This window comes from Zeugodacus cucurbitae, chromosome 5 (assembly GCF_028554725.1).
Source record: "Zeugodacus cucurbitae isolate PBARC_wt_2022May chromosome 5, idZeuCucr1.2, whole genome shotgun sequence".
NCBI lineage: Eukaryota > Metazoa > Arthropoda > Insecta > Diptera > Tephritidae > Zeugodacus > Zeugodacus cucurbitae.
The window spans coordinates 1879772-1890555 of record NC_071670.1 but is presented as its reverse complement, the minus strand read 5'-3'; the positions used below and the strand labels follow the sequence as shown (position 1 = coordinate 1890555).

Genomic DNA, 10784 nt, shown 5'->3' with positions numbered 1-10784 from the left:
TATTTTTATTTATTAAATATTGTGTTTTTATGGTAAATCTCATTTTATAATTCTGGCAGCATCTTCAATTAGATTTGTTATTATTTGACATTTCTGCATTGTTGTCATAACGAAAAGCCAAAACGTAAGATAAGTTATTGGAAAAAGTTGTTTATTTACGAATGTAATTTTTGTGGATTTTTACAATAATATAAACAATAATTAAAAATACAACAAGTAATCCGACGCTTTTTATATTTCTCCACAACGTAAATACAAAAGGAAGGGGTAATTTTATTTGGATGGTCATTTTGGAGGTCAGAGGGAACCTTATTAACACAGGAATACCAAAGGTAGCATGAAGTGAACACCACTATGAATAACAGGAATAAACGAGCACGACTGGAGTTGTCTTTGGCGCCGGCAACTATCGATGCAGGCATCGGTAATAGCTGCGCTATCAACGCAACTGATATAACGTCCAATATTGGTGGCACACCAAAGTGAGTATTGTTACACATATTTTACGTAATTCATTTCACGTATATTCGTATACTTGCAGTATCTTTTTGGGCAATTCGACAAATTCAAGTGCCAATAGTACTACTTCGGTTGGTATGTTACCCACAAACGTATTTCTAACAATCTGTGATGAGAACTCCGACGAGTCGCAGGAATACCTGGCCATTGGCAATACGCTGACGCCCATAAAACAAGAACATACAGATACTTTATGCAGCAGTAGCACACAGGCCACACAAACTTTGCCCCTGCAATATCGCCTTGTCAACCAAATACAACGTCAACCGCACAATATCGATACGATTAACAACAGCAGCATCGTCAGCAGTGGTGCAAATGCGGCTTTTAATGCTGCGCTGCCAATGCAACTACCGAACGGTTGCGAAATCTATATAGTCAAAGAATATGTAGATAATGTGCCCACCATGCTCACAGATGAAAGTGAGTTGTTGCAAGGACCGCCTAGTCCACCAGCGACCGAGACAATAGAAACAATTAAATTAGAGCCGGACTCTTGTGTAACGTCGACAGCCTGCGCTGGTGCTGCCACATCCACAACCACAATCAATGGCGTGCAAATACTGCGTAATACACCGCTGCCGCTTATAAACGCTAATAAGTCGGCCAATGCCACTGCCGATGGGCGTACAAACACAAATAGAAGCGCTACAACGGTAACAAGCATTAGCGCTCCGGACACACAGGGCAATAGTACAAAGCGCAGTTGCATATTGGAGGCGTACAAAAAGGTAGGCGTGCATTTAACGTTTCACATATTTCTATTTTCTTATTTTATTTATTCGTTTTTATAATAAAAATATGTATAGCGTGATGATAAGCGACGCGCAACGCATAATGAAGTGGAACGACGGCGACGCGATAAAATAAACAATTGGATTTTCAAACTGAAAGAAATGCTGCCGACCGAAGGCGTTAACAACAATAATAATAACAACAACCAACAACAACAAATTGGCTTAGTGGAACAGTTACAAACAAAAACGATCGCAAACAGTAATACTAACAATAACAACAGCAATAGCAGCAATCGTACGCCGCCCAATGATTCCAAGTCACAAATACTGATCAAAGCTTGCGAGTATATTAAAACCATGCAGGACGAAATAAAAAGGTAAACAAACTACTAGTGGATAGTTGTAAATTAAATATTATATACGTAAGTAGTTGCTTTTAAATAAAATTAATTTGCATAATTGTCTGTTACAGCTTACGTGAGTGCCTTAGTGAAAATGAGAACCTGCGTCTAAGTAATCAGCGTTTACAAAATGAATTGACCAAATTGCAACGCGAACGTGGCGCTAATTTACACACGCGCAATTTCAATAGCAACTTCAATATAACCTTAAACAGTTTAAATAGCAATAATAGCAATGGTAGTGGCGGCGGCGGTGGTGGCAGCGCCAGCAGTAGCCCTGGTGGCACGGGCAACAGCATTTTTGGCGGCCTCAATATTCCACCACACAGCAGCAATACGAATACGTACACGAAACGCGAGTTAATCATACGTGATTATGTTGATTAGAGAAATCATTCATTTATTATTATTCGTTTTTTTTTTTACTTAAATGACTGTAACGAAGTGTTGTGCTACAAAAGTGCAACTAATTGGACGAAACTGCTGCAGTGCTTATTTAATTTTGTTTTGTAATATATACATATTTATTAATTACTTAACTGACGCGACACTCACTACATATAGTATATTTCATATGAGTATGAGTGCAAAAAGAATTTACTATTTCACTATTATTGTTAACGAAATATACCTACAACTACATATAATTACATATAACAAATGTCACAAAAACAACTATATACTGTAATCTCTAAAACTATCCACTTGAAATTTGTAATTCAACTTAAAGCTCTAGTTACTATGTGCTTCTCTAATACATATTATATGCGCTTCCTTTAATTAGTGCAAAAATCTCACTTGTACTCTTAACACTTTATAACTCTCACACAAACATATGCTATATACATACATATATGCAATAGCTAAGCATATTAGAAACACTCGTTGCATAAATTTAAGAAAAAAAATCAAATTGTTATAAGCAAAATGTATACATACATAGTACATATGTATAAATGTATGTGATGAAATGTGCAAAGCATATTTGTTTTTTTTTATTTTACTATTGTTATACAAGTTTAATGTGCAATGTATGGAACTTAAAACGATTTTCAGGGATAATATTTAAGTTATTTTTAATATTTAAGTTGATAAATCAGCTGTTTAATTTTTTAAATAAAGTTACCAATTTTTTTTACTTTGTGTTTATGCAAATAAAATTTAATTCTTCGTTTTACAAAAAAAAAATTGTTTAATAATATATTTCGTTGCATAAAATTTAATTCTTCTTTTTACAAAAAAAAAAAATATAATAATATATTTTTTTAATAAAATTTTATTTTATTCTTTTTTTACAAAAAATTTAATTTAATAAAATATTTTATAATTTCTTTTTATGCAATTAATGAATTTATTACATGTTAGTATTTAAATTTAAATGAAAAAAAAACGTTCTTTTGATCACCAATTAATTGTTATTTTGTTCAAAACAAATTTAGCGCTAATATTTTTTTTATATTTACATAAGAAATTAATTTTTATAAAGAAAAATTGTTTTTAATTTTATATGTTTAAGTGAACATTATTATTATTTTTTGTATAAAATAAACCTAAATATTTTTATTTTTTATAATTCCATTATAATTTTTCAAAAGTATTTGGATATGACTATTTTCAAAAACAAATACTTTGTACACATACAAAAAAACATATTATACAGTTAAAAGCGGAAGATCGTGTAATTAAAACACTAGAGCGCCATATAGAAAGTTTAACTGCATAGAATTTAATGTAATGTAGAAAGCATACATTTTTTTTTTTTTGAAAACTCGTTTGGAGGTTAATTTTGTACTACTTCCATGCAATTGTTATACAGTTATGTACCAAAAACACTGTTCAAATTGTAGCAATGAATATTTAACTAAACATTTTTAACTGGCTGCCAAAGTCAAAATAAAAAAAAAATATATATATTAATATTTATAAAAAATATATAAAGTACTTAAAAAAAAAAATATATTGAAAACAAAATTAAATTAATTATAAACAAATATATAAAAAGAATTAAATTAATTATAAAAAAATATTAACAAATAAAATTAAATTAATTATAAAAAAAATTATTAAAAAAATTAAATTAATTATAAAAAAATATATTAAAAAAAATTAAATTTGTTTAAAATGAAAATCTAAAACAAATAATAATAATGGTTCACATTAAACAATATTTGCTGTGACACGTTACACTCATTTTTTGGTAAGCGGCGTGAACATAAAATGTTTAAAACAAATAAATAGTTGTTTTTGATAAGCGTTTGTAGTGTAAAGCAAGCAATTTTTTGCCTTTTACCTTATATAACATTTATAAAAGCGTTGAGAATTACAAATAAAAAAATATACACATACATTACATATACTAATATTAGCAAATATTAATGAAAGAGAAAGCGTTAGTGATCGAAAACTACTAGCAGTTATTACTAGCAATTGTTTTTTTTTTTTGTTTACATTAACAAGTAGTTAAAGTTTTTGCGAAATTAAACAAGTGTTGTACAATGTGAAAGCAGTTTGTTGGCGACTACATTTAATAAATAGACAATTAATAAACATTATCACAATATTATACAAGTTAAATATCAATAAAACAATGCAAATATTAAACTGTTAGTTGAATAATGTTTCTAAGAAAGTAAAAAACAAAAATTAAACCATAAATATTAACCATTTTTGAAAAGCATACATTCATACATACAATTGTTATTGAACAGAGAAAATTTAAATTTTTTAATTATTCAAACTACTAAATGTTTATAAGTAGCATTTCCTATATTATTATTAGACATATAAGCAAAATAAAGCTAACAAACATTTTTGAAATTTTCAGATTGAAACAGATAAATACATAAGTAATAAAGTTTACCTCAGAAAATAAAAACAGGAATACCGAAAAAACGTTGATTTTTGTTATGATTTAATGATATTCGAGTAGTGCTTGCACCTAAAGCGGTGCTTTGAACAACTTGAGTAGAAAGTAGTGCTTTTGCTATTCAAACAACATAGCAATTATATATACATACTTTTTTTTAGTATTTTTTATTAATTAACGAGTATTTGAGCTTCTTACGAATTCCATGAAAGCGCAATGAAATGTTTGTTATGTTATAAATGTTACAAAAGATACCAATAGCTTTAGTGAACTTAAAACTACGATGCCACATGCCACTTTAGTAACTTAAGTAAATAGCCAGTCAGCCGCTGGCGCCAGCAGAGCCGCCCAACAAGCCGTGAAGTACAAAAGTCTATTTCAACTAGAAATTAAATGCTTTTTCAAACCACTTCGCCACCTTTCCAACCCACTTTGTTAGTAGACTATCGACCAAACCGAATTCTTTTCGCAATCTTCCAGCGTTGCATACTTGCAGAGCGTATTAAAGGTGGTGTGTTGGGGAAAGCCCAATATTTCGCGTTCCTCATATATGCGATAGGTAAATGTACTCTCAAATGTGCCCATGAAGTGTCGCGCATGCGCACATATTATTTGATCCACAATTGCCAGGCCGCCATCCTTGATGAGCGCTTTTTGAGTCAACGACTCCGGTGTGAAGCGACGCACGCGTATGCGCTGCAAGTACGCCTTCAGGTTGGTTAACTCCATGGCGGTGGTGTCGGTGGCTATGTAGACCGTGGTCAGATTGAGTAATTGCAATTGTGCGCGTATTTGTGTGGCCGCGGACTTCAGTGTGGGCGTGGATTTTTGTCGCCAATGCACAAAATCGCCGCGTCGAAAGTGTACGGCCAAATAGTCGCCACCAAGTGCTTGCTGGTATTCGCGTTCAGACTCCCACATGGGCGGTCGCTGTATACGCTCAATCGCTTTATCTGACTTTAGTATACGCTCGCGATACTCCTCAGCTATTGCTTGCAGTGGTTCGGCAAAGCGCATGGATCGGCGTGCGCGCCAGAATTCTCGGTCGCCCCACTGATCGTGCAGCACAATCTCAGCGTTGAGTATGGCATACACTTTGACATCATTCGCCATCGGCGCTGTGTTATTTTTCAATTCATGACGTAGCACACGTTCCAGTAAGTTCACGCTCCCTTGATAACGCACACAAGCGAAATCGTTATCTAGCAGCATAGGCTGTTGTAAGAGATAGCCGTGCAGATACTGTTCTTTGCGGCAATCGTGCTCGAATTGGAATTTTTCATGAAACACGCCTTGCTCAAACATGTCCTCAAAGTTCAGCAGTTGGAACACCTTTTGTACCTGCACATAGGGTGGTTCTTGCAAACCGAACTGTGCTATCTCCTCTAAAAATTCTGGAAAGTCAAGCACAGGTGCATAACGTCGCATACTTTCAACATCGAAAAACAGTTCCCAGGGGAGGCTATGCTGTTCCAGATGACTCGATTTCCAGTGATATAGCCGACGCCAGGGTGGCAGCACTAAACGTATATTTTGGAAAGGCTCCCGACTTGCTAACTGACGTACGAATACCGCTAAACGTATGTAGACATCGCGACGTAAATTGAAACCCTCCGGCGGATTTACGTCGTAAAGCAGATAAATGGTGTTTCGCAATTTAGCTATTGATTGTGGACAGTGCTGACCGGTGGGCAGATCTTTGGTCAAGTGGAATATATGTTGTAGTTTATCGCAGCTATTCGGAAAGTACGATACATCGCTGCTCGCTGCTAACGTTAGCGCGACAACACAACTGGATACAAATAGATAGCGCCACATTTTGAGCGGCCAATTACAACGCACTAATTCATTTAATCACTAATTAGTTTTAGTTATAGCTATCAGTACACATTTTACCACCTATCAGTTGAAACGCCATTCAATATGCTCTCCAACAGCTGATGGCAAGGTCGAATGTTAGAGTGGACAGAAGCAAAAATAATATTTCGCTGTACTAGCTCTTAAATCTTTAATAACTTAAACTTAAAGTAACTAAATATAAATATAATATAATATATATTCATTGTTTAACATTTACATACCTTTTTCTCAAATAGACACTTAATAAATTTTTATTTTATTTCAAATTTCACATTAATCTATAGCGCTGAACACGAGCTCACGTTCTTATCAACAGCATAGTTCATCAGCTGATTTTGACAGCCGCTTTTTACCAATAACAAAACAACAACGCGTGCTTGCAGCTCGCAAATCGGTCCTTTTTACCTTAGATGTGTGTAGTTTTCCACAATTTGCATTAAACATTAATTAAAATGAGTGTGCGACTGTTAAATGTGACCAGTAAGCTGCAGAAATTGACTTGCACCAGCAAACGCATCGGCTATCATCCCATTCTAGCCAAAATAGGTTATGCAACAAGACCAACGCAGAAATTGTTGCAGCCATCAGCTTTGAGCAGCACCAATGCTATATGCAGTAAATGGAATATACTGAAAAATCCCTTTCACAATGGTTATTCTACAGCCGCTAAAACAACTGCGCCAAAAACGCCTGTACTCACAGTGCTATTGGAGAAGATAGTGGGACTGCACCAAAACACCGGTCAACTTAGCTTCGAGCTGTGTGACAAAATCATCACGCAATTGGAAAACAACCCGACCGTTTACAATCAACTGCTGGACGGTGAACAGGCACATTTTCTGCTACGCGCTTGCGGCACACAAATGCCAGCACGTCCAAGCACCACGCGTTTGGAGCTTTTCCAGCGCTTGTGGTCCTATATGTCTCAGCATGCACAGTTGAATGCGTCACATTATATAACTTGGCTACATGTGCTGCAGCACAATCGTGCACCATGCACTGATTTCCAGAAATTTCTCGAGGAGTTCAACAAATTGAATACAAGTAATGAATACGCGTTGTCCGATATCTATGCAGAACTATTGGATACGGCTTGTGAAGCTGGCGATATGCAACAATCAACGGCGCTGCTTGCAGAAATGCGCACACATGACTTTCCGCTAACTGAACGTCACTTTAATGCGTTGCTATCGGGACACTCGCGTAATCACGATCTGGCTGGTTGCCGCTCGGTGCTCGACAACATGAATGCGGCGGGTATCATACCCAGCGCAGAAACACACTCCTTAATGGTATGTGCATATTTGGAGAACGACGTGGCGGCAAAAGCATCCGAAGTGTTGAATCAATTTCATGGACAATTCAACGCGACACAGGTAGTGCGCATGCTACGCAGTCTTCTATACGTAAAAGCGCCACAAAATGAGGAGCTTATTAAGCAGCTGGTACGTGAATTACCCAGAGATTTCACGGAAGGTACGGAAGTGCCAATACCACTACGTCACTTGTGTGTGGAACTGCTGCATAACGGGTAATTTCTCTGTGACGTATATTGTATTAAGAAAGTGATTACCTTTATTTACGATTTTCAGCAATCTAGCGACAGTGCAAGCCATTATCTTCAACTTGCCCACACCGCGTTTCAACGAAAACCAAAGCATCGACACCTTTGGCGTCTTTCTGCTGCAAGAACTCTTCCGGACTAAAAATAGCGCCGCGGAGATTATTGCGGTAGCCAAAATGCTGCAAGATAGCAACAAGAACACACGTGCACTGCACATTGCCACTGAAATAGCGCTGCGCCGCAACGCCGAGTCGGCAATACCATTCCTGCAATCGTTGGCAGAACAGGAGCCACTGCGTCCACACTACTTTTGGCCACTACTCTTGCAGAGCCATGAACAATCGGGCGAAGCTGGTTTGCTGAACGTACTGAAGCAAATGAACGCGTTAAATGTGAGCTGCGATCGCGAGACCATTGGTCTCTATGTATTACCCAATTTGCCGCTGACGCTTCAGCAACCTGAAAAAGCAATAAAAGCGCTTGATGAAGCAGGCGCCAAACCTTCATTGGTGTTAATTGAACTAGTCATGTATTTACTGTTGCGACAGCGTTTTGAGGCGGCGCATAATTTGCTCGAGTTGTACCCGACCAAAGTGCAAGTTGAACAATTGGTGCCAACGCTTGCGAATGCAACGGTCAATGTGCGCGCCACCAAGCGTTACCAACAATTCGCTAAACTGCTGTCCGCACTGGCAAAGAAGAACGAAAACCGCAAAGCTGACTGGATCGGGCAGTTGCTCTTGAGCATGGTACAAGGTCAATTGCGTCTTCGCAGTGATCTCAGAGCGCTGCAACGTTTCGTTGACGAAATTTCCAAATTCGGTTTGGCAATATCGCCCGCCGCCGCCAACACTATAATAACAACGCTCGAGGAGCAAATGAATAAGGATGAGCACTTGTCTAAGCTGAGAGAGGCGCTGCGTAAAATAACCGATCACAATGTGATGCTGCTGCAAAGCGCCAGCACAGCGGGCAGCAATACCGGTTCGACTTTCGTGAAGCATCCACGTGACATGACGCTCGACGAGTTGGAATGCCATCTTGTCGAATTAGAAGCGAAAGGCATGAATACGCGTGGGCTGCTGCGCCGACTTTTGCAGCTATGCGTGCGCGATGGACGTTTGGAGCGCGCGCTGGAGATTAAGGCCAAGTGTGATCAACTGCAGGTACAGGTCAGTGCTGGCATGTTGGCGAGCACGCTGGATTTGTACATCAAAGTCAATGATCTGCCCAATGCCGAGAAGTGTTTGAAGCGACTGCAGCAAGAGTTCCCAGGTAAGTGAAAAACGCGCCTCTCTTTAGCACCCTCTTGATTTTTTGTTTTGTAGACTTCTCGCTGGACGAACACAAGTTCATCGACTATGCAGCGCTGCTGGTGCACCACAACCAGCTGGAGGCGGCCACGCAATTGCTGCAGACGCGTGCAACCACACAACGCGTCAACGGCGGCGACTATGTCATTAAAAATGTTTGGAATTTCCTCACAAACGTCGCGCAGCTGGCAGCAAAAATGCCGGAACTCGAACCGGAGCGCAACCTGACACGTGAACACTTTCACTTCTTGCAAAAATTGCGATACTGCAATGCGCATAACTCGGTCTTGGGTCCGATAGTGCGCGAGCGCTTGCTGCGCGGCGACATTAAGGGCGCCGTGGCCGATTTCAAAAAACTCGCCGAGCTCTACAAACACACGCCGCTGCAGTTCGAATTGCTCTCACTGCTAGTGCGACTGAGCAACGGCCACGAAACAGTGGTGACGCAGTATGGTGGCGTTACTGGCGATGAGGCACAGCAGCTCTTGAGTGAAACGTCCAGCGCCATCTCCAAAGTACATGGCGCCCTGAACATGAATAGTGGTCTGCTGCTAGCTTTCGCAGAGTCCGGCACGGATAATCAGTTGCGGCGACTGCTCATCAATCCCGAGTTCCGCATCAATGAGAGTTTATTGATGAAGAACTGCGAGTACTTGGGCGAGGAGGGCGCTGTAAGTACGCTGCTGCGTTTGGCGCGTGGCTCACGCGGTTTCGGACGCGTTATTGACGAACAAAACATTTACAATATGCTGCTAACACACTTTGCCAAGGCGAATAATTGCCAAGCAGCGTTGGATTTGTACGAGCGGCTCGAGGCGGACGACGACCTGAAGATATCGCAAGAGTTTCTGCGAAATCTGGTGCAATTGCTGCGCGTCAACAACATCGAAATACCCAGCAGAGTGGCGCTGCGAGCGCAAATCATGTAGTGTATACCTAGCCGCGCGTTGTTGTTAATTTAGTTTAAGTCGTATGTATACTAATTTATAGGTTACGAGTACGAATTGCAAACGCTTTCGTTTGACTATGTATGAAGGCATTTGTGTAATTAGTAAATAAAAGTAGCAAACTCTTCAATTGTTATTTGTATTACTTAAATTAGTTTTATTCACTAGCAATTAAATGCTAAAATATACAACAGCGCAAATACATATTTCCTTGTTATTAGTAAACTAGCGTGTAACTAGGACCACCGACTGGTTGGTCGTGTCGCATTTTATTTGCCAGTAATTTTGATTTCTTGATTTCAGTATAATGCGTAAGTGCTAATTGAATTATATTGTACATTTATAATTTAATTTGAATTTAACGCATTTTTTTTAGAGTGAGAAAATCAATACGAGCGTAAAGAAATGGCGAAACACAGTAAAATAAAATGGCATAAAATAATAAAGGAAATCAAATCAAAATTTGCTATTTAGAGTTGTAGCACACAGTCGGAGGTAAGTTTAAATTGTTTGTAGAGTTGTAAAAAATGCATTGTTTTTGTTTACCACGAAATTCATAAATCCATTAAGTAACAAT

The 10784-nt window shown here is 38.3% G+C and overlaps 3 protein-coding genes across 3 annotated transcripts; 2 read left to right on the top strand and 1 right to left on the bottom strand.

Annotated features, from left to right (window-relative positions):
- The first annotated feature begins 139 nt into the window (after positions 1-139).
- LOC105208754 (signal transducer and activator of transcription B) lies at positions 140-2123 on the top strand. Its single transcript, XM_011178776.3, has 4 exons — positions 140-482; positions 542-1250; positions 1329-1633; positions 1729-2123. The coding sequence occupies exons 1-4, from the start codon at positions 355-357 to the stop codon at positions 2042-2044; spliced, it is 1458 nt and encodes a 485-aa protein (XP_011177078.2). The 5' UTR covers positions 140-354; the 3' UTR covers positions 2045-2123.
- Positions 2124-4150: 2027 nt separating this feature from the next.
- Positions 4151-6502, bottom strand: LOC105208756 (GDP-fucose protein O-fucosyltransferase 2). Its single transcript, XM_011178780.3, has one exon. The coding sequence runs from the start codon at positions 6339-6341 to the stop codon at positions 4959-4961; it is 1383 nt and encodes a 460-aa protein (XP_011177082.2). The 5' UTR covers positions 6342-6502; the 3' UTR covers positions 4151-4958.
- A 141-nt stretch (positions 6503-6643) lies between these two features.
- On the top strand, positions 6644-10337 carry LOC105208757 (leucine-rich PPR motif-containing protein, mitochondrial). Its single transcript, XM_011178781.3, has 3 exons — positions 6644-7914; positions 7976-9222; positions 9276-10337. The coding sequence occupies exons 1-3, from the start codon at positions 6836-6838 to the stop codon at positions 10187-10189; spliced, it is 3240 nt and encodes a 1079-aa protein (XP_011177083.2). The 5' UTR covers positions 6644-6835; the 3' UTR covers positions 10190-10337.
- Positions 10338-10784: the final 447 nt, after the last annotated feature.